General features: G+C 45.0%; 1 protein-coding gene across 1 annotated transcript in view; it reads right to left on the minus strand.

The window, feature by feature from the left end:
* Nucleotides 1-24,202, minus strand: part of LAMB1 (laminin subunit beta 1) — a 74,528-nt gene that overhangs the window by 18,734 nt on the left and 31,592 nt on the right. The window contains exons 14-24 of the mRNA XM_043463059.1: nt 17,571-17,706; nt 16,141-16,299; nt 14,706-14,833; nt 14,371-14,494; nt 13,736-13,940; nt 12,966-13,109; nt 12,522-12,753; nt 9,628-9,791; nt 8,074-8,298; nt 6,274-6,488; nt 5,524-5,620 (exon numbers count right to left, since the gene is read on the minus strand). Coding sequence (XP_043318994.1) covers nt 5,524-5,620; nt 6,274-6,488; nt 8,074-8,298; nt 9,628-9,791; nt 12,522-12,753; nt 12,966-13,109; nt 13,736-13,940; nt 14,371-14,494; nt 14,706-14,833; nt 16,141-16,299; nt 17,571-17,706 — 1,829 coding nt within the window. The remainder of the gene's footprint in view (nt 1-5,523; nt 5,621-6,273; nt 6,489-8,073; nt 8,299-9,627; nt 9,792-12,521; nt 12,754-12,965; nt 13,110-13,735; nt 13,941-14,370; nt 14,495-14,705; nt 14,834-16,140; nt 16,300-17,570; nt 17,707-24,202) is intronic.

The following is a 24,202-nucleotide window of genomic DNA, read 5'->3' on the forward strand; positions in this document are numbered from 1 at the left end:
TCTAAGAGTATTTTCCTTTCTGCTGAAGCAGAAAGGTTGGTTCTCACCTGACAGTTTAAAACTTTACAGACAGTAAAGCTGTGAAGGAGACTCTCCAACCTCACATTCACTGGGACTGGGGAAATTTATCAAGTAATTATACTGGTTGTCTCCGACAGGGCCAATGTGTTTTCTCCTCTCTTTAGAGGAAGGGATAGGAGTCCAGGGGACCTGCAACCCAGTGTGGCTTTGAAGAATGGCATTATTAGGTAGAGGACCAAAAACTTTCTCTTGGAAAGGAGTATATATAGTGAAAGTTGTTGCCTGATTTTTAAGATGAACAAATCATGAAGATGAAGAACAGCATTCTAAAAATGAGACTGTCATCATTTTAATGAGCTGTGAGAATTCCACCTTCGTATATAAATATATTCTTGGTTATGTGGGCAGTGGGTCATCTCTATTTTCACTAAGTTTTCTCCTCATTTAAAACAAGAGGTACAAACTATTAAGTATAAAATAAGCTACAAGGAGGGATTCCCTGGTGGTCCAGTGGTGAAGAATCCATTTTGCAAGGCAGGGGGCACGGGTTCAATCCCTGGTTGGGGAACTAAGATTCCATATGCTGCAGGGCAACTGAGCCTGTGTGTTACACCTACTGAGCCGGCGCGCTCTGGAACCCACGGGCCACAACTACAGAGCCTGAGCAACCAGAGACCATGCCACGGCTGGAAGGCCCACATGCCACAACAAAAGACCCAACATGACACAGTGAAGAAGACTGCCACCACGAAGACCTGACGCAGCCAAATAAATAAGTACATAAAATAAGCTACAAGGATATACTGTACAATGCAGGGAATATAGCCACTATTTTTAAAAAAACTATAAATGGAGTATAACCTTTAAAAATTGTTAATCACTATATTGGACACCTGTAACTTATATACTATTGTATAGCAATGATACTTCAACTAAAAAATTAATAAAACATGCTCTCTAAGAGGTAGGTCGATGAAAAATAGTGTACCCATTTTACAGACTCTGAGATCTGGAGGAAAATGTCAGCAAGGAAACAGCAGAATGGGAAACAGCCCACGTGCCTCTTTCTTAGCAGGTGTCACTTTCTGCTTTCTTCGTATCCTTCCTTTCTTGTCTGCAGACCTCCTCTGCCCACTGAAGAAAGTCCATCCTCAAGGGCTTCCCATCATCTGCTGGAATCTGACACTGAATCTCCTCCGTCTCTCCAAGAAGACAGTTCCCATGACGCCTGCCGAGGGGCTCCAGTCCCCACCTGGCGTCCCCCCCTGCCGCCTGCAGTGTTCAGCACCTCTCGTTTCCTGCCGCCCTGCTGCTTCACGTGCTGTTCCCCCAGAGCCTGCGAGGCGCCCTGCTCAGGGCGCGGCTCTCCGCCACAGTGCCCACTCCCCTCCGGGCACACTGGGCAGTCACTCAGGCCTGTGTGGTCCCCGCACCTTTCCTTTTGAAACGTGAAGCTGCCTGGGGACCAAGAGAGTGCCCTCCTCACATCAGGGGACAGGGTTTACTCATTTTTGTCATGAACCTGCCTCAACAGATCCCCAGGGATGTGCTCTCACACCAAAGGTTAATTCTTGCTTTACTTCGGCATTTCTATTTTACTCTAAGGGAAATTTCAGTACTTTCTAATCTCTGAAATGTGATTTTCTTTTTCTGTAAATTCTCTAACCTCCTCCAGTCCAGTCCCACATTTTTTTTTTTTTTCAGCCTCAGTAGTATGATTTTAAACGGAAGTTTTGAAATGGAAGTTGGAGAATAGAATTCACCTGCAGAAATGAGCTGGCTATCTGGCCCAGGAGTTGGTAAACATTTTCTATAATAGGCTCCATCATAACTCCTCAACACTGGCACTGCAGCAGAAAGGGAGCCCGGACAACATGGACATACTGGGGCATGGCTGTGTTCCAGTCAAACTTCACTGAAGGGGGGCTGTGAGCTGGATCTGGTACCTGGCTATGGACAAGCCTTCCCTCTACTGACAAGAACATCTGCAATTCTCTAAAGAGTCAAATTAAATCTGACTTCCCGAGCCACCCTGGAAATAAAGCAAAAAAGGTGGGTGATTATAAAGGAATCCCAGCCTGAGAAAAGATGACAAGCATTAAGAAAACAAATTATGTCTGAGCAAAAATGTACTTCGATTTTCTACCAAAAACTACTGGAAATGAGAAACAAGCAGGATGAAAAAAACAGCCAGAGCCTCTCTTCTCACCTATGGCCCATATTTCCAATCAGCCTGGCCTTTCCCAAGAGCCAGAGGCCTTGCCTCTGCGGTCTGCCAGTCAACAGAAGATTCCTCCCGTGACCCTTTGACTCCCCAGGGCATGGGGCAGAGCTCTGGGCCGAGCTTTTTGTTGGGCACGTTCAGGACTGGGTGGGCGCGCTCCTCTCCATCCAGCACAGTGATGGGCTTGTTCAGACTCGGCCCTGTCGGCCAAGAGCCCCAACCCGCCTGGACAATGGGAACATTCAACAATTCACGAGCTGGAGGCTCAGCTCGTTTGTCTTTGACATAACTCCATTTTTTTCCATAAGGAGAATGCTTAGCTATGAGTTAAGTCTTTCTATAAGCATATTGTTAGCGAGGTGGCTCCAGAAAGTCTGAACTTGTGCCTTGTTCAACCGAAAGATTTGAAATTCACTCCTGGGCAGTGAGTGACCTAATTTGAGAAGACTGTTCACATTTTCATCCCCCATAGTTCAATCTAACTTCAGATAACACCTACTTGTGTTCCCGCTGGTTGCTGGACCCTGTCCCTTCAAACTCCTGCCCTCCCATTTCCACTGGTGACTGTGTTCCTGAACTTGATCTGCTCCTGCATCCTTGTCCCTGCCCTCATCAGGTTATCCTGGTCCTGCTCCGACAGCCATCCCGTGCGCACAGGGCCCGTGGCTGGCCAGGACTCCCTCACTGCTGGCTGCAGTCAATTCTTATCCTTTCCAGGTGCCTTGTCAGTTACGAACTTCCTTCATGGGGTGTCAAAAGCATTTGGGTCCCCACAGTTTCTTATGTAACAGGCTGACCTTTCCTCTGCGTAAAACAAACAAAAGAAGTTGGCGAACATCAATGCCATGGATTTCTCTCCTTGCAAAGTTTCTAAAACATGATCTCACTTTTGACCTAAACAAGTTGATACTGTGCTTATAAGCCACAATTTCTCTGGCAGATTTAGAGGTGAAGGTTTAAAGATAAAAGGGTAAGGGGTAAAGTTCTGAGTGTTAAGTGAACAATTCTCTGATTGACTCTGACTCTGGGAAACAGGCTTTTCATGCTAACAAAGCTTAGATGGAGCAAAAGGTCAGAAAGCTTTGGCAGTCAAAGCTATTTTGCCAATGACACATGCTGACAGAATCAGGCTATAAGCAATGATAGAACCATTATCTGGAGAAAATCAAGCCCTTGGGGCAGTATAAGATTGAGAAATTTAACAAAATAGTGGTGAGAGTCCTGAAGAAACTAGATTTTAAGCAGGATTTTACTTGCAAGGGACCTCCTAGAGCAAGTGGTCCACCGAACGTCATGGACCTTCTAAAGGAAGTGAGAAAATCAGATTCCATTAAGAACCAACGTCAGGGACTGAAGAATATGTATGTGAGTACATCTGTATATCGACACAGCGCTCGTCATCTTCTCTGTGCAGCAAACATTTCGTCTCATCTAAGATGCTGGCGCAGACCCTTCTGGCTACACAGGGAATGAAAGAAACAAATCACAGGCCATTGGTTCTGGTCCTGTCTACTGCTTGAGTCTTTGGACTGTTAAGGAACATATGAGCTGACTCTGAAACAACACGCAGTTTCTAGATTTGTGACTTTCAACAGAAGATTCTGAATGAACTGCTAACCTGAAAATCTATATTATTTTTCACTACAGTTCAGTCTAAAAAAGAGATTTTTAAAAAATGTAGTGTCTAGCAGGGACCCAGATTTTCATACGTATACTGAAGAAAATATATCAAAGAGCAAATGAGAAAGTACAGAAGGTATTTATCCATAGCTATAAACTTAAAACATAAATAAGAAAACTCAAGTAGGAAAGAAAGAGGAGGAAAACAGTACAGGAACAGTCTACTAAAATCTTCTCCAAGAATGCTTTTAGTTTAAGATCTGAAAAATAACCTGGCAGGTAAAATATTGCAACAGCATAAAAATTAAGCGATCCTTCTGATTCACATGACTGTAGCAATATCTTGTTCTTAAGAAAACATCAAGCCTTCCCTCAAAGTCCTAGTTAGTCACAAGCCTAAGGGAGGATCTGGGTTTTCTTCACATTTAACATATGTGGTGCTCCTGCCACCAGCTCCTTTGTTGCACACGAGGGTTCGAGGGCCTTACCCTCCGAGTTCCCGCTGGTGGGGAGTGACAGTTGAGGGCTTTAACTGTCAGCATCATCTGCTTGTTTCACTGGGCTCAAACCATCTTACCCGGACGTTTAGCTCTGCTTGTGCCGACAAGGAAGCTTACCCCAAAATACTGTTCGGGGGGGATCCAATGTGCAGAACTTGATGCTGAATATGAGCTCATTTTGCTTAAAAGCATTTTAAAAAGCCATTCTGATTACTCAGCCATAAAATAGAATGAAATAATGCCATTTGCAGCAACATGGACAGACCTACAGATGATCATACTAAGTGAGTCAGAGAAAAGACAAAGACTGTAAGAATCACTAACATGTGGAATCTAAAAACACAGTACAAATGAACTTATTTACTGAACAGAAAAAGACCTACAGACACAGAAAATAAACTTGTGGTTATGAAAGGGGAAGGTGGTGGGGAAGGGATAAACTATGAGGTTGGGATGAACACATACACACTGCTATATGTAAAACAGAAAAACAACAAAGACCTATATACAGCGCAGGACTATATTCAGTATCTTGTAATAACATACAAGGGAAAAGAATTTGAAAAATATACATATAACTGAATCACTATGATGTACATCTGAAATAATGTAAATCAACTACGTGTACATTGTTCTGTGTCCGACTCTTTGCAACCCCATGGTTGCGAAAGTCAGCTACATCAGACAACTACCAGGCTCCTTTGTCCAAGGGATTCTCTAGGCAAGTATACTGGAGTAGCTTGCCATGCCCTGCTCCAGGGGATCTTCCCGACCCAGGGATTAAACCCGGGTCTCCGGCACTGCAGGCAGACTGTTTACTGCCTGAGTCACTAAGGAGATCAACTATGCTTCAATTTAAAAAACAGTCAAAACTAAAGCCATTCTGTGTGATCCGGGGCGTGTATGTATGCTTGTCTGTGCTGAGGCAGACAAACCTCAGCCCTGGGGAGCGAAGCCAGCAGTCAGCAGGTCCACTTTTACCACCTACATGTCTCCAGGGCTAGATTGGTTCCAGTTTTCATTGTTGTTAAACAATGAGCATGCATTTCTTTTGTAATTCAGCCTAGTTCTTATAGACAAGTCCATCTGTCTGTACTGGACAGAAAGCTCCCACAGACACCCGGCACACCCACTCGCGAGTCCGGGGCCCACGCTCACCTCGGCACTCCACGCTGGGGTCCCCCCAGAAGAGCTCCTGGCACTCGCTGCAAGAGCGGCCTCCGAAGCCAGGCATGCAGTGGCACTGCCCTGTGAACTGAGGCCAAGGACAGACCCAGGTCAGCTCAGCTGCAAGGCCGGGAGACCTAACGGCCTGCCCGAGAACAGGGAACCTCACCCTGATTATGGGTGCTAAGGGCCCCAGGCTGGCATCTCCTAACCGCTCCTCTGCAAGTGGGGCTGGGAAGGCCCAAAGCATGATCCCTTTTGTTGACATATTTCCTCACTCGTATCCTCATACATCACGCACAAGCCTGGACCCCCTGTGACTGTGCGTGACTCACCGTTCTGTGTGTGTCAGGGAACAGGAGAACTTTCTACAATGCTGGTTATTGTTATGTGGCCCACTTCAGGCTGTGTGGCTAAGAAAAAGAAGTCTGATTCAGCAGCCAGGTATTGGGAAAAATGGCCCCCCTGGTCCATTAGAAAGTGAGCTGCCCCCCTTGCTGCTGGGGCCCTAGGCTGCTGTGCCCCGGTGGGATCCAGTGGGGACTCTGTGCACATTACATTGTCCCAGCCCACGGGGGCACGTGAGGGCGGACAGCCAGTCTGTGCTGTGTGTGCCGGTGCAAGGCTGCAAGCACAAGCAGGGGGCCTTTCTCTAACTTGGGCCCACCCAAGAGCTGTCATGTGGACCCAAAGTCCTCTTTCCTTACGCTATGATGGGTGCTCTGGGCGACAGCGCCTCACCTCATTACAGGACGGCCCGAAGGAATGGGCAGCATCGCAGTTGCAGGGGTCGCACCCTGTCCCGCTGGCCAGTTGCCAGGTGTTGGGCGCGCAGCGGTCACAGTTCTGGCCGATCACGTTAGGGAGGCAGAGGCACTGCCCCGTGGTTTTGTCGCACTGGCAGTCAGAGCCGTTACAGTGCTCCTGCACCGTGCCCAGGTAATTGCAGACACACTCTGAAAAAGAACAACCTGGTCAGATGTACTTACAGAGGCCCACTCAGAAAATACAGACAGTGCGAAAGTCAGCTACATCAAACAGCGACCACTTTCTCTCTCTAGATTTCAACCTGGAAGTGCAAACAAGAAGAGAAAGGAATGGAGGGGATTAAAAAAAAAAATTCTGAAACTGTGGTTCTTCATCTTATGATGTTCCACACAGCTCTGACATTTCCCAGGCAGACATGCAAAATGGCTGGCAAGTATTTTCAAAAATACTTGATTTAATAAGTGGCTGGTGAATCACTGTAAGATTGAGGATTTAACTGGAAATAAAAGCCAGGCTGTGGGAGCAGAGATACCTAATGATTTCAAACTCTTGGCAGGAAACAGCAGTCATGGCTGTGTGAGCCATGGCAGGTAAAGCCCTTTAAATTAGGAAGGCTTGAAGGAATCCAGTCCTGCTAGTCCTCAACATTCCGCAACATTCCGTGTTTGTATCAACAAAGACAGGGGCCTGGGGGCCATGCAGCCGCAGCAGGAAATGCTGGCTGATCTCGCGATAAGAGAGAAATAATGAGTTCTGAAAGAGATACTTCAGAGATGTTACTTCTTTCTTTTCCTAAGCTGGAAGCCTCTATCCATCACTGACAAAAGGGTAGACCAAAGTGTGTATTTAGGATGCAGAAGTCTCAGCCCATCAACAAGTCCATGGGCAGAACAGAAAATCAATCCACTCTAGACTTGTGGAGACACTGTGTCTGCTGCCTCCTCCCTGGGGCCTGGTGTGGAGGGCAGTGCAGGTCTGGGGCAGTGAGGAGCTCTGCGCCTGCTGTGGAGCCAGCCCAGAGGCTGCCCGGCCACCCTGGTCTGAGGCTTGTGGTGCCAGCTGCTGGTGAGCACAAAGGCATACCCAGCCTCAGACAGCTGAGCTGCTTAGTTACCTAAGAAAATCGACCTGCGTATGTCAGATGTTTGTGCAATGCAAGGATGCACTGTGCTTATTTTAAAAGGCGAAAGATTTATACAATCTGAAGAGAAACCAGAGTATAACTGTGCTTATTTTAATAAAATTGTTTTCAATTAAAAAAAAAAATCAATCCACTCTATCGATGGCATTTATCATGGGGAGAGTGGCACAGCTTTTGGTTCCTTCTCGGGTGCTGAGCCACAGCTCAACAGTGCCAGGAACGAGGCTAAAAAAAAAAAATCATCCTTATCTTTCTCATGTGGGTAGTGAAATTTTCTCTTTCTGAAGAAGTGTTTTACCTGATGAGATAATGGGCTTCCCTGGTAGCTCAGTCAGTAAAGAATCTGCCTGCAATGCAGGAGACATGGGTTTGATCCCTGGGTCGGGAAGATCCCCTGGACAAGGGCATGGCAAACCCACTCCAGTACTCTTGCCTGGAGAATTCCATGGACAGAGGAGCCTGCTGGGCTACATACAGTCCAAGGGGTCACAAAGAGTCAGACAGGAACTGAACGACTAACACAGATGAGATAAATCCCCTAAGAATAAAATCCCCCAAGGAGGAGGCAGGGGAGGAGGAGCAGGAGAGTGGGAGCCACTCTAAGGCTGGGGCAGAGGGCGCGTGCATCTTACTGCGGCAGTCCTGGTGGAGCGCGTCGCCATAGTATCCAAAGCGGCAGAGCTGGCAGCGCTCCCCCTCCGTGTGGTATAAGCACTTGAGGCACCTCCCGGTCTCCTTGTCGCAGGCTTCCGGGTCCGCTGTGTCGATGTTGTGGTGACAATGGCAAGGCTGACATGTCCCCCCCACATCTGAGGGATTGCCAAAGAAGCCTGAGGCACACTCGTCGCATCTGGAGCCTGTTGTCCAATAAAACCAGCGTGGGGCCTTTGGCTTGCTGTCTGCAAGATCTGGTCCCCCGACATTCCTGCCAACCAGAGAGCCCACCCAGGCGGTGCCTCGATCCCCAGGGCGCTAGTTACTGGGCCAAGGCTGGCCACGCTTTCAGGGAACGGGCTGTCAGTCATGAAAGGCAGCAGCCTCTTTGCAGCGATGGCGCTTCAGCCTTGGCTCTCTGCGGTCATGGTCGGGGAGGGGCAGTTAGGAGAGCTCCAACCCATGGACTCAGCTCCTCATTCCACAGGGATGGACACATCAGGAGCGAAATAATGGTTTCACAGCAAAAAGCTTAGCTTGATGTTAAATCTTGACCCAGGGATTATATTCATTGAAAAACTCTGGCTCCTCACTGAGCAACCTGAAAAATGGGGCCCTTTGTGATGACCACTTTCCCTTCTTTTTTTTTTTTGTTTTTTTTTTTCTTTTTTATTTCTTTTTTTTTTTTATTTAGTTTTTTGTTTTTTTATTTTTTTATTTTTTTTTTTCATTCTTCCACTTTCCCTTCTTAAGAGATTTTGAAGAGTAAACAAGTTCCTACTGAATAGCACAGGGAACTATATTCAATACCTTGGGATAAACCACATGGAAAAGAACAGGAAAACGGATAAATATATGTACAACTGAGTCACTCTGTTGCAGTGTGGAAATAAACAACATCGTAGATCAACTATAAGTCAATAAACTAAAAAAAAAAACCCTAAAAAGTGCAAATTGGCTGAGCTATGTATAAGCATAAGGAGTATCTGAAACAGTGGTATCAAGGATGAAATAAAGGGAGTCTGTATGTACAACTTGCTACCCTGCATGAATGCTGGCAGATAATGTGAGTACAGCAAATAATGAAGAAAACTTCTAGCTTTGATCGATTCTGTTGTCTGGGGCTCGTAGATGGTATTCTTTTCTTCATTCTGCCCACTATTTGGCTACTTTACTTTTTGAGACTATCCTACGAGGCGTTAGATAAGGGAAGGAAGAAGTGAAATATACATTAATCTTTCTACTGGTTAGGAACAGAACTGGCTAGGAACATTAGGCTTCACAGGGACTTTAAACGAACTTGTTATTGTGCTCGGTATTATAACATTTTTATCAGAGACATGAGAATAGAGACTGTCCCACATACCAAACAGGAAAAGAACATCTTCTATATTTCAGATTCCCTTCACTTTTAAATAAAGATTTTTTTAAAAAAAGCAACTAAATCGGCTCACTCTTCAGCTTTTCTTCTTTCTTAACCACTAACCTCATGAAGACACATCTTTTCCTCTGAGAGTTTGCACATCACTTACCAATGTATCCAGGATTACAGACACAGGCAAGCTGTAAAGTAACAGGGTCTTGATAGCAGCTACTGGCAAACTGGCGTCCGCTCTCGGGACCATCTGGGCAAGGACAAGGGCGGCAGTGGTCTCCTGACCCAATGATGGGGTTTCCATAGTAACCAGCCAAGCACCTGTATCAGTTGCAGGAGAGAGAAGGTCATGAACCACAGTGATAAGAAATATGTTGCAAGAGAAAGTCTAAGAAACCATGTTCTCTGTTTAGGAACATCATTCCTGATTCCTCATGTTTCCACATGAAGGACTTTCCAGTAGAGCAGTGGCTTAAACACTACTTTCAATCAGAATTCCCTGGAGGGCTTTTAAACACAGATTGCTGGGTTCCCTCTCCTGATTTAGGAGGTGACGCTGCTGCCACTGGTCTGGGGATGCCACAGCAGGACCACTGCATTAGAGTTACACCCCGGCCTCACCTGAGCACTCACGCACTCCTCCCTAAAGAGGTACCTCTCCCCAGGTGCGTGCTATCTTCTAACAGCTGCCTGTCCTGGGCATTCTGGTCAGCAGCAACTTCTGTGCATTAAGGAGTTGGGGGGAAAGAGAGCTTGTGGTTGTTGGTCTCTGCCCATGCCTGGGAGGGGCGATGCGTCAGTAAGCCCACGGTGGCTTGTTCGACAATCCAGCCTTTACCAGTGAAAAGTAGATAAAGATGCTCTCCAGGTGCATGCCCCTCGTGTCTGGCTCTCGGGGATGAGAGGTGGTATGTATCAGTTCCCAGACCCAACAGGTCCCACCTCCCTGCCTTACAGATAAGGCAGCCATGGAGCTGAAATGATTTGCAAAGCTCAAACGAATAGTTAGTAATAAGCCACGATTTGGATTCAGCCTCCCAACTTTCAGCAAGGAATTCTTTCAGTATGCCAAGGTGCTTTTCAACATGACTGGTAATTAGATTACTTTTAAAAATTCCTATAGCATTGGAGCTTGAAGGAAGTTTGGATATCATCTAATCCAACTTAGTTATCCTACTATAACTGCTCAGTGACAGTGCCTCCTGTCTTTCTACAGCACAATCTTGCAATTGGAAACACTTGACTTTTACTCTGAGCAGTCACTGAGCAGTTATAGTAGGATAACTAAAGTTGGATACTCAGAGAGGTGAGCTAAATCACCCAAGATAGAGCAGGTCAGGAGCAGAACTGGGCCTGGAACTTCTTATTCACTTTGTTTTTCTTTTTTCTCTTTTTGAGGCAGAGGATTATTTTAAATGGGGAGTGGGGAAGGATGAAGAAATAGAAGGGGAAAGTTGTTCAGAGGGCATTAACCTTCTATTTAATTAGACACAGACACATTACAAGAACTTATGTCCCAATTACATGCTGGAAAATCAACAGGAATGAAGCAATTCTGTGCAACAGTTTGAAAAAATTTCCTATGAGGCTTTTCTAGGTACAATACGTCCAAACATATCATGATAGAAACTGAGTGTTCACTTCCTGCCTCCTCCTTCTCTAACCCCCTTGGCAGTAATCTGAGTCTAGAGCTTCTTAAAGTCACAGGACTGGAGTTGATCATCTCAAGAAGAGGAAGAGAATGGGAAACCAGCTCAAACTAAATAGCAGCATCTGAAATACTTCAGGGAAATTCTGTCATCCAAACTAGGGCTGAAAACCCTTCCTCCTCCTACATCCTGAGTTCTCCTTCAAGCAATAAGAATGCTTTAGAAATATGATTTCACATCGGCCTTGTGGACAACCACCTCTGCTGACCGGTGTTCCCCACCTTCTTCACCCTTTTCATCTGGTTTTCTCATCTCTCTGTCTTGAATTTATTCTCCATGTCCACTGAAACAATGGTAATGAAAACTCAAATGCAGAAAACAAAAAATGACACCAATACATTAATTTCTTCCTTTCAATCTTGTATAACTGCCTCCTGTCTTTCTACAGCACAATCTTGCAATTGGAAACACTTGACTTTTACTCTGAGCAGTCACTGAACTCTCCAAATTCTTGAATACCATCCAGCATACAACCAAGAGCCACGGATTTGCTGCCTTGCACATCCTCATGCTGTAATCACATATTCAATTTTCACTAAAAACTTCTTTCATCTGATGGGCAACTTTTGCACTGACTGAAGCATTTGCTGAATATTCTTTTAAAAACAAAAGTCCCACAGAGTGTGGATATCAGGAGAGGTTTATTGACTTGAAAGGTGGAGACTAGTATTCCCAAAACAGCAGATTCTAAGAGCATGTCTGCCTTTTTAAATTAGTAATGAATGATGTAAGTCAGGATGTAATTTTTTCATACAGACTGTTTCTTACCTACTGAGCTGGGCTGTAATGTGATTAGAGGCACATTCTATGTCCCGTTCTTCCTATCGCTGGTGCACTGCACTACATCCATAATAATTGTTCAATTAACATCTGCTAACAGGAGAACAGATCTGCTTGTGCACATTTTATGTGGGCTCCTGGAAACACTAGCTGCATAAAATGTTGCGATCAACAAAGCTATTAAAGTGGCTAATCCCCATTTGGATTTGGTTTCTACTTTGACCCAAATTAGGAATTAACATTTCACAACTCTCACCCTAGGCCAGAATCGGCCGAGCCAGAGAGATGATTTCTGTACAGCCTAGAAGGACTCTTCAAGAGGGCAGATTCCTGCCGGTTTTGTTCTCTGCTGTATCTCCCCCTGCCCTCAAACAATGCCTGGCACACAGAAGGTGTAAACTAAATCTGTACTGGATAAATGAATGAGTTCCTAGAAAACACCAAGGTGATTAGAAATGAACGAGCAACCTGGAGCCTGGCAGAGATTCATTCTGTGGTTTGTCTGAAATGCTGCTTGCTCACTCAAAAACAACCTTGTTCTCTTTCAAGAGGCGGCACATACCTCTCACAGTTATGCCCTGTGGTGAAGTCCTGGCAGCTCAAGCACTCCCCCGTCACCGAGTCGCAGTCATCGGCGTGGCCATTGCACTGGCAGGGCTGGCAGCTTGGAAAGCCCCAGAACCCGGGTAAGCAGCGGTCACACTGCCTTGCGTACACCCCCTGGAAGCAGTGGCACTGGCCAGTGATGGGGTCGCAGAAAGCATTGACAGATCCTTGCAGATGGCACTCACAAGCTGAAGAAACAGGCAACCAAGGGACTACGTTGAGAAACTTGTTAAATGCAAATACATCTCTTATTCAGGCTGGCCCCTTCCCTTCAGTGTAAAACGCTCATGGGCCTCTGTGATCAATTTCCGGAGTGCAGCACGCCTTCTGAAGCTACGGAACACACACTGCATGACTTATGATGTTAATGAATACGTTACAGTTCTTCTGATCAACTTACGTTTGCATCCGCTGGGCCCAAAGCCAAAGGTGCCAGGAGCACATCTGTCACACCTTCTTCCCACCACGTTTGGCCGGCACTGACACTGGCCTCCGTTGGGGTCGCAGACGGAACTTAAGGAGCCCTGAGGGTCGCACTCACAAGCTGCAGGGAAGACAGGCAAGAGCCCATGACCCAGGGCAGCCACGCCTGCCGCGGCGATAAGCCCAGCACATCCCACCCAGTTCTGCACTGGCCTGTCCTTTTCCTCAGGTTCTTCCCTGACCCCTCATGGGTACCTCGGCTCATTCAGAATTCCCATTTAAAGCATTTATCTTCCCTCAGATGGGTGTGAGGGAAGCAGCAGGAGCAAGTTGACAGGTAAAAGCAGTTTTTCTAGGAAGGAGGTCACTAATGTTTTCTCTCTTTGCCTTCAAAGCTCAAATATCATAGGACCTTCAACAAAAGGCCAGTGACCAAAACATCAATTTCAGTTATGGGACGCTCCTCTGATTTCATTCCAACTTCCTGCCCTGCATATGGCAAGTCTCAGGGACCTTTCCCTTGTCCCCTCTTCTTTGTGTATTTCTTGATGACTGAGTCCACTGTCAGAGGTGCTTTATCACTAACACACTCTTAGAAAAACAAACATAAACTGCAGTTGAGACTCTTTCCTTTGTGCTGTATGCCTAACAGAACCATTGGACATGCCTGCCAATGTATCTCATGATGCCAAGTGTCCTCGGAGCTTCTGAGAAAGAAGGGGCAGAAGCAGCAGCAGTGATACCTACCCAGGCCTGTCTGGTGCAACAGGGCAGAAATGCTAAAGATGATGTTTCTGCAAACATCAGTCATTGGCGTCTTCACAACGCTCCTGCTGTTCTCCAGACATCGGTATCTCTGAAAGGTTTCCCAGGCGCTGTTGGTGACCACCCCGTCTCCTGAGCCTCCCACGGTGAAGATGTCCAGTGACTTACAGAATGGCATGAGAACAAGCTAGGAAGAAACCAGAAGAACACACTGTTCTTAGGTGGCTGCCTGGGGTCACCAATTAACACAAATCAACACATAAAAACCCCAAGTGCTTCTTTGACTCTTGAAAAGAAAAAGAAATAAAAAACCCAGACTCATGGTGTCAAGTGGAAATCTTCTCATTCTTAAAACATTCTTGCCAGAAAAAGTATAGATAGTTTGATGGGTTTTGAAATGTCATTGTTCAGACACTTCCTATTTTTAGGAAGGATCAGCTTGAGTAGATTCTTCCAGAGGGTGGAGTTTTATTAAAGTAAACAAGCAAAGTAACCTTGGAGGCAGGAAAGACTCTGCCTCACCTCTCAGCATTATCCTCCACAAAGCCCTTTAGGGAAGCAGACGCATGTTGTCTGCCCAGTCCTCCCTGCTCGCATCGGAAATGACCTCCACTTACGGAATCAATCAGGGTGTAAGGGCTGTCCACACCGCTGTCCGAGGAGGTGTACTGGGGCAGTTCTAACCGCACTGTGTAGTTCACACCCTTCTCGAAGCACACGGGACGGGGGAGGACCACGTACCTGCCCCGAAACAGAAAAGAAAGATAACAACCAAAGGTCAACCTTTAAGCATCCAATCTATCAAAGCTCCCCGTAGATCCCGAAGGAAGGAACAGTCTGTATCTGGTTTTGGCTCTGAAATGGTTACTGTACAACTCACAAGCTGAGACATCAGCAAAATAATTAATTTGTGTGTTGGATCTGCTGAGCTGCAAACCACAGCCACACTGACCTGGAGCCAGGTGACAGGGACACCACCTGGTTGTCATCATCGGGAACAGTGTTTCCACACCGGCTGCTGCTTGGAATCTTGCCGGGCCGCTGCACCGTGATGACAGCTTTCTCCCAGTGGTCAGGGAGCTAGAGCAAGAAGCAGAGGATCAGAAGGACGATTCGAGCTGGCCGGCTGGGGCCTGTTTGTTTGGAAGTCTCCATCCACCTATCTTTTGCCAAGTTTAAATGGGAAACACTCGCTTGCATTTCCCTTTCCTCTTACCATTCTCTTGGCTGTTACCCCAGTTCTAGCCCAAATCTCTTCTCACCTGGACACTGAAACAGCCTCCCACAGCTCTCCTTGCCTCTCCCAATATCCCTTTCCATCCACCTTAAAACGCACCTTATTATTATTATCTTTTATTAAAGTATAGTTGATTTACAATGCTGTGTTAGTTTCAGGGATACGACAAAGAGATTCAGTTATACATACACACATATCTATTTTGTCAGATTATTTTCTGTTACAGGTTATTACAAGATATTGAATATAGTTCCCTGTGTTATATGGTAGGTCCTAATTGTTTCAGTGTTCCATATATAGCAGTGTGCCTCTGTTAATCCAAAACTCCCAATTTATCCCTCCTCCCTTGCCCCTTTGGTAATCATAAATTTGTTTTCTCTGTCTGTGAGTCTATTTCTGTTGCATAAATAAGTTCATTTGTGCCATATTTTAGATTCCACACATAAATGGTATCATATAATTATCTTTCTGACTTAAAAGCAAAAAATAAGATAAAAAAAAAAAAAACAAAACCCAAACCCACAGCTTAGATAATGACAATCCCCTGCCCAAAACCCTTCAAAAGCTTCCTGTTAATATAGACTCCAAGTTCATTTATTGATCCCAGCATTTCTCCTAACAACATCTCCAACCACCCTTACCCGACTATGTGAAGGACACTCCAACCACCCCCTGTCTGCTGCTCCTGCTATTCCTCACTTCTGCTTGTGCCAAAATTCTGTCTCCATCTTAGGACCTGCAACTGACCCTTTAGGAAACATCTTGGCAGCCCCTGGTCAGTCTGGCTGGTATGAACCTCTCCTCTTGCAGCCCTGCTTGTGTCTCTGCTCTTACACTTTCCACCTTTGATGCCAGTTAGGGACACGTGTCCGCCCCCAGGCAGGGCAGGCCACGAGGGCAAGAGGAGGACAGGGCACGCTCTGGTCACCACCTCAGTTCTCAGCGAGCCTACGTGCTTAACAAAGAGATCACTAAATGTTTGTGAAACTGAATTCAAGAAAAACGTACATTTTTACTTTCGAGGAAGATAGAAAGTAAGAGAGGTTCCTCTATTCCAAGGCAGCCTGCACATCTCACAAAAACACAGTGTCCATTAGAAGAAAAACTTTTACCAATATCCCTCAACCCCATTAGTCCACTGAGGGGTTACCTGTGGTTCATAGCGAATTAGGATGTCATACTCCATAGAATATGGTATGTTGTCGATGAAGAACTCCAAGTAAGCCCCTTCAGGCACTCGGACAAAGCCTGCTCCAGTCCAGGAAGGAATCCGGTCCTGGATATACTGCCGTTCCACTATGCTGACCCCCTAAGGACAAGGGGACAGGAGTGATACTTTACTTGAAATGGAATTTGATGTTAATAGTCAAAGAAATCTGAAGGCACCCAAAGGTCCAAAACTGTAGATATGAAACCTATTTTTTTTTGCAGCCACATTTTCCCAGTAGATTCTATAATTTTTTGGAATATAAACAGGCAATTGTTTTCTTTTTAGTTTTTAGGTTGAGGTACTCTTGAGACATGGAGACAGGATTAAGGCTTAGGATATACCTTCTATGATACAACCAGGGGAATGGGCATGAAGGAAGGAAGGAGAACATCCCAAATGCTGTTATGAGCAAGCCTAGGAGTGACCAGGTATGTCCTGCATTTCTACAAGACTAGCCCAATATCTATGGGTGTACTTCTGTCATCTTCATTGGCATTTCTTTCAAGCTCCAGGTACAAATGAGGAAATCTGATACAGTCATGAATGTTCACTACTGATGAGGGAATTCTGATGGTCACTGAGATTGAGAATGAATAAATGTGAGTTGCTTAACTCAAGGGTGACTTTGAGTGTGTGCACAGGATTACATGCAATACCTGTGATTAGTCATAGTCACCTCCAAAGATGAAGTGTGTCATCACCTACAATGAACGTGTGTGAGGCTTCACCATCTAGAGGAACTATGTTCTCCTGCCGTCGAATCTGGTCTGGCCTTGTGACTTGTGACCAGCAAAATGTGAAAAAAAAAAATGACCTTCTGGGTCTTCTTAGCCCAGACCTTAAGAGACCTGGCAGCTTCTGTTTCCTCCTTCTCGGAAGCCAGATGCCATGGAAGAAGTCTCACTACTCTTCATGCTGTGAAGAAGCTCAAGACAGCTGTTTGGAGAACGGTGCTTAGCCAACCTTCAGCTGTTTCTGCCACCCCAGCTGATGTGCCAGACATGTATTTTAAGCCACTAACTTTTGGGATAGCTGTTATACAGCAACAGAAAACGGAAACAATATATTCTGAATGTTAACTATACCAGCTCAATAACTTTGGAGTGTCAGTCGAGAATAGAAAAAACAAAAAACCAACTCCCTTAAAAACACCAATAGCCTTATTACTGAATGTTTTGAAGTCTTTCTGAGTGATGGAATTACCTAGTTTTAAATAGGACTGTTCTCAAGAAGGCCTGGTCCTGATCCTTGCTTCATGCTCACTGATAAGATGCTCCTTACCTAGTCTCTTTACGAAACGTGTATATCACATTACTGCCCACCCCCCACCACCACCACTTTACCCACCTGACAAGCACAGCCCTACTTACAGGCCCAAAATTGGCTTCTTCTGCTTCGTAGATGTAGTGATCCAAGGTGGTGAAGTAGTAGCCAGATTCCACTTCGCTGCACTGACGTCCGATCATGTGGGGTCGGCACAGGCACTGGCCCGACTCCGCAGAGCAACTGGCAAGGAAGCAGAGAGGGTCAGCAGTGCTCACCACATCCATCAGTGAGCCCATGGAAGCAGATCCATGTTTGCCACTAAACGGTAAATGGGGTGAAATACTCAGGAGGGTATTCTTACCCCATTCTGAAAGTAAGTACATGGAAAAAACATTGCCTACAAATTAATCCCAAACTCCTGAGCTTCCCTGGTGGTTCAGATGGTAAAGAATCTGCCTGCAACGCGGGAGACCTGGGTCTGATCCCTGGGTTAGGAAGATCCCTTGGAGGAGGGCATGGCAACCTACTCCAGTCTTCTTGCCTGGAGAATCCCCAAGGACAGAGGAGCCTGGTGGGCTATAGTCCATGGGGTCACAAAGAGTTGGATACGACTGAGCGACCAAGCATAGCACCTGAGGATGAAAGGTCTCAGTAAAGCCTTTCGGTTTTATCTCCCCTGTTCTCTACCCTGCTCCATATGCGCCATGGCAGTGTCTCTGTAGCTGTCACATATGTTCTTGCATTGGTGTCTTCTGTCTTTGGCAAATACAACCCCTTTCCTGGGCCTGACATCTAAATATCCAACTCTCAGAAGGACAGCTCCTACTTAGTGGTCCCAGAGGCTAATCACGGATCCAGGAGGGCAGCACCCAACCCCTGCCTTGGGAGAAGACACCACCCCCCACTGCAGCAGCCATGTCAGAAACCAGAAGGTATTCTCTAGATTCCCTCTTTGTAGCCAATCAAGGGCCAAATTCTGTGATAGCCCCTCCTAGCATCTTGGGTGTCTCTCCCCACTTCCCACTGACTAGGCTATGCCTTTCTTCCCTCTCTCATTCATGGTAAAAGCAGTTAAAGTCTTCTAATTGGTATCCTTATTGCCAGTCTTCCAACTTTCAACCAGAACTTCCACCTTCCCCAGAGCTGCCCAAATGACCTTTCTGAGATGCACTGACCGTAACACTTCCAGGCACGATGGCCTTGGGGCAGTCACCAGGCCCCGCTGACCCTGCCCCCAGTCTGACCCTTCTCTACCTTTCTGGCTTCTCCTCACCTCTCCCACCACACTGAGGGACTGAGCTTCTCCAGGGCACTGGGGGACGCATGACCCTACCCACTGTTTCTGCTGTTCCTGCAGCCTGGCATGTCCTGCTCCCTCATTTGCCCAGCAAAGATCCACCCATTCTTCTCTCAAGATTCAGCTCACGCATCATGTTTCCTGACTATCACTCCCCATCCCATAGAAGGAACCACCTTCTCCTTCATGCCATCACCTCCTTGCAGGAGAAACCATATATTTACCACTTCAACAACTAAGCTGGTCATGAAGTAGGGTTCATTACATTTGAGGCACTGTGTCTTCAAATTCTCCTAATTTTTCAACCATCATCCTTTCATGAAGGCTTGTTTGGTTCCCTCCCTCCACTGTTCTCAAATGGTGCTTTCTGAGGCCTCAACTGTTTGTGCTCTGTACTAAGACATTTATTACTTTCTCTCTTGTTGCACAATTATTTATAGACCTACCTAACCCCTGAGTTGACAGGAAACTCCTTGAAGGCCTGGACTGTGCCTGACTCACCTCAGTTACCCTGCCCGACCCGCCAGCTGGCCCAGTGCTCAACACACAGGCACACCCAAACATTGGTTCAAGAAATAAATGCATGAAAGACAGGTGCTCTGAATTTAAAAAAGAAAAATACTATTTAATGGAAACAGTGCTTTTGTGTTATTGGTCATTATTTAGGTAATAAAGGCCTCAATTGTAACATACTCATTTTGTCCTCAGCCTATGTTTGTCTGTCTTTTCCCTGGTAACAGGATTTTGTGTACAAGATAAAACTGAATTACACAGAAAGCAAACTTATGGTCACCAAAGGGGAAAAAGGAGGGGAAGGGATAAATTAGGAGTCTGGGATCAACAGATACACACTACTATATATAAAATAGGTAAACCACAAGAACCTATAGCACAGGGAACTATATTCACTATCTTGTAATAACCTATAATGGAAAAGAATCTGAAACAGAATATATATATGTATGTGTGTATATATATATATATATATATATATACATATATATATATGGATCATTTTGCAGTACACCTAAAACATTGTAACTCAAATATACTTCAATAAAAAAACAAAAGAAAAGAAAAAACAACCCTGAATTACATGGATCCATCTTTACTTCATTAAAATCAAGATGTGATTTGGAATTGTTACTTTAAATCTATTCCCAGAGAGGAAGAAAGCTTGCTCCAATTAGAATCTAACCCTCTTTCAACATAACCCAACCAACAACACGCATTTTCCAAAATTCAGGCATCAGACATGACATCAGATGGACAAAAGAAAATCCCTTCCTCCCAGCAGATGTTTACTGAGGGAACAAATGTCTCAAATATGAGCCACCCAAGAAGAAAACACACAAACCCTTTCAATGTCACTAGAGAACAAGCAAATGAAGGTAAGGATAGAGAGGTGGGCACACTCCTGCAGCACAATTCTAAAGAAGAAACAACTCATGAGGACCTGACCTTGTGAAGGGAATCCCCCTCATGTCAGCCCCGCAGCCACACGCCCGCGTCTGTACCCTTGACCTCTTGTCAGCAGTAGGTGTGGCTCCCACTCCTTTGCTGAACTCATTCACCACAGGCTTTACCTGCCCCGTGCCGGTGGCCCGCACCTCCTCAGAATGCTGCTCTGGTTGTACACCTTTAGTCATGCATGGGGCATTTCCATGACTGTCCAATTGTCACCTCTAATTCATATTGTCCCAAACTATTTGTCACCTCACACACTGATCTACCTTCAGCTCTGCTATTTCTATCAGCAGATTTAAAATTCCTCTGTTGTTGAACAGACTTACGGTTATCAAGGGGAGGTGGGGTGGGGTGGGATGGATTGGGAATTTGCAGGCAGTAGATGCAAACTGTTCCATGAATGGATAAACAACAAAGTCTTACTGTATAGAAAAGGGAACTAGATTCAATATCCCGTGATAAATCATAATGAAAATGACTATGTATGTATGCATGTAGTATAACAATCACTTTGCTATACAGCACAAATTAATACAATACTGTAAATCAACTGTATTTCAATTAAAAAAAATTTCTGATGTAGGTGAGACATAATCTTCCCTTTCCTTTATCCTTAATACGACACCTGTTACTTCAAGATGGTTCTCGACTCAGTCATTTCCTCTCGTCACTGTGGCTACCCTAGTGCCCTATGTTCCACACCTGTCACTATTCACCTCCCAAGTTGATCTCTCCAGCTCCTTTCTCTCCCCCGCCCAGTCCATCCTTTTACGCAGCCAAACCAGTCTTCCCAGAGCCCCACCTTCATCACTTCACAAAAGCCCCCAACACAAAACCCTACCACTGTTTCTTCTTCTTCCAAGTCATGGAGTCTCTACCTGGCTTCCAGCAGCCTCTATAGCCTCTCCTCTGAAAACAACTGCTTTTCTTCCCGGTGCCCGTCCCTGGCTTTAGCCAAGTCACACTCCTCATACTCTTTTTTTTTTTTTTAATTAATTTATTTATTTTTTCAGTGGGTTTTGTCATACATTGACATGAATCAGCAATAGATTTACCTCATACTCTTTTATAAATGTTTACTGAGCAAATATTAGCCCTGGCAGCCGTGCCTCCTGGTGTTGCTACCCTCCCCTTTCAGTTCATTGTCAGCTCTCTCTCTTTTTGGCTCACTGTGCACCATGTGGGATTTAGTTCCCCGAACAGGGATCAACCGGAGCCCCCTGCTATGGAAGCATGGAGTTTTAACCACTGGACCACCGGGAAAGCCCCTGTCAGTTCTCTTCTGAACCAATCCTTCCTTCCTTGTAAAGTCCATTATTTCCCTCAAAATGAAACAGAGAAAGAAAAAGGGGAGAAAAAGTTGTCCCTGACCTTCTTCCAATCTAATTGGCGGTATAAACAAAAAAGAGCTATTGACCAATATAGCAAAATAAAATGCAGGAAGTGCCCACCCAGAGCTAAAAGCAAAGACAATGCTCATCTGAGTGAGGAGCTGAGGGGACGCCAGGACAGAGGTGGCCCAGAGAAGACAGGAGGACGGAAGCCAAGAGGAGTAGTGGAGGAACGGGAGCAGACACGGTCAAGGTCAGACCAGGTCTTGACCACGCCGCACTCACCCCATCTGTGCCTTCATTGGAAGCCCAAATATCACCTCCTCCAGAGTGGAGACAAAGAATTATTATGTGTCATTGTTCTTTCCTGTGTTCAGGCAAAAATCCTTTCAGATAGAAATATACACTTGATAATTATACAAGTTCCCTTCACCAATTTTTCTGCAACTAGATACAGATGCAATTCATTGGGCCAGTTAGGTAGAATAATGACATAAAACAGAATAAACCAGGGCCTGTGGCAGGCAGAATAATGGCACCCAAAGATGTCCATGTCCTCCATGTCCTCACCCCTGGACTCTATGGATATGCTACCTCATGTGGTGCAAAAGACTTTCCTGATGGGACCAAGCTTAAGGACCTTTAGATGGGAGATTAACCTACCCAGGTGGGCCCAAGTGAATCACATGAATCCTTAAAAGCAGAGGAGAAGGCCAGAGCTGTCCCACGGGGAGGAGCTGACCCATTGTCATTGGTTGTGCAGGTGAAAGAAATGGGTCATGAGTCAAGGAATGCGGGCAGCCTCAAGAAGGTGGGAACGGCCCTCAGCTGACAGCCAGCAGGAAAACGGGAACTGAATTCTGCCAACAGTGCAAGTGAGCAGGAGAGCCTCCCCAGAGCCTTCAGGCGGAAACACAGACCGTAAGATAATAAATTTATGTTGCTTTAGGTCACTAAGTGGTGGTGGTAATTTGTTATGGCACCAACAGAAACCTAATAAAGCCCTATTTTTTCCTCAAAGGATAAAGGCCAAGGTTATTTCTCAAAAGGGAACCCTCCTACACTGTTGGTAGGAATGGAAATTGGTGCAGCCAGTATGGACAACAGTATGGAGATTCTATAATAGAGTTGCCATATGATCCAGCAATTCTACTCCTAGGAATATACTTGGACAAACTATAATTCAAAAAGATATATGCACCTCCATGATCAGAACAGCACTATTCATAATAGCCAAGACATGGAAATAACCTAAATATCTACTGACAGATGAATGAATAAAGATGTGGTGTGTATATATATACACACACACATTCACACAATGGAATACTACTCAACCATAAAAAGAATGAAATAATCTCATTTGCAGCAACATGGATGGACCTAGAGATTACCATACTAAGTGAAGTAAGTCAGACAGAAAAGCAAATATCATATGATATCACCTGTGGAATCTAGAATATGACACAAATGAACCTATCTATGAAACAGAAACAGATTCTCAGATATAGAGAATAGACTTCTGGTTGCCAAGTGAGAGGGTGGTAGGGGAGGGATGCTTTGGGAGTTTGGGATTAGCAGATGCAAACTATTACATATAAAATGGATAAACAACAAGGTCGTACTGTATCCCAGGGAACTATATTCAGCATCCTGGGATACACCATAATACCCCATAAAAGAAAATGAAAAAGAGTGTGTATATATATGTGTATATATACACATATAACTGAATCACTTTACTGTTCAGTGGAAATTAATGCAACACTGTAAATCAACTATACGTTAATAAATAAAAATTTTTTAAAAGATCATTTCTCAAAAACACAGATTTCTCATAAATGTAGAAATTAAGGACTAGTAGAAGGAAAACTCATTTAAACAGTGGTGAGCAGGGAAAATACTGTGCAATCTCAACCTTACTACTAAGAACTTAAGCAAAAGAAAAACATTAAAGGACAAAAAGCATCATTCATAAGGACCACTCCTCTGTTCAACACTGAAAATCCAAAACTTGGATTACAAATAATTGGTTCCACAGTGATGAGCAGTCAGCGTCATACATTTTATCCAGAGTAGCTTTCCCACCCCCTCAACCAATCCCCGCCCCTAATAGAATACTTTCTTAAAGAGTAGGAGCTGTGTTCTATAACCTCTCTATGCCCAGCTGCCATAGCAATTAACAAAGGGTTAATTAATACATCAGGATCATTCAATACACTGATGAAAATATCTACTGACTTCTGCTCTGGTTTCAGAGAACAATAAATTTCAGTTCTTCATTTACTGAGCACATATCACTATGCTGGGGACAAAAGGAGATGCAAAAACAGGTAAGACAAAAGCCCTGTTCAAAGAGATCTTCTAAATACAAGCAGCTATAACAAAGCAGAATCAGTGCTAATACAGATGCAGAAGTAACGTGTTTCCACATCAGAGGATGGTTGGGGGACTTAAGCCTCGGAAGGAGAGGTCTTCAAAAAAGTGGTGGGCTTCAAGCCAGATACCAAAGTCCTAAACTACACTGATGAAATAATTACAAAGGATGCTGCCAAGATATTTATATTTTTCAGTGTTTTTAAACATTTGCAAGTAGCATTTACTTAGCATGCACTCTTATTTATTCATTAAAGCGGGTTAT

The sequence above is a fragment of the Cervus canadensis genome, chromosome 3, assembly GCF_019320065.1.
Source record: "Cervus canadensis isolate Bull #8, Minnesota chromosome 3, ASM1932006v1, whole genome shotgun sequence".
NCBI classification, from domain to species: domain Eukaryota; kingdom Metazoa; phylum Chordata; class Mammalia; order Artiodactyla; family Cervidae; genus Cervus; species Cervus canadensis.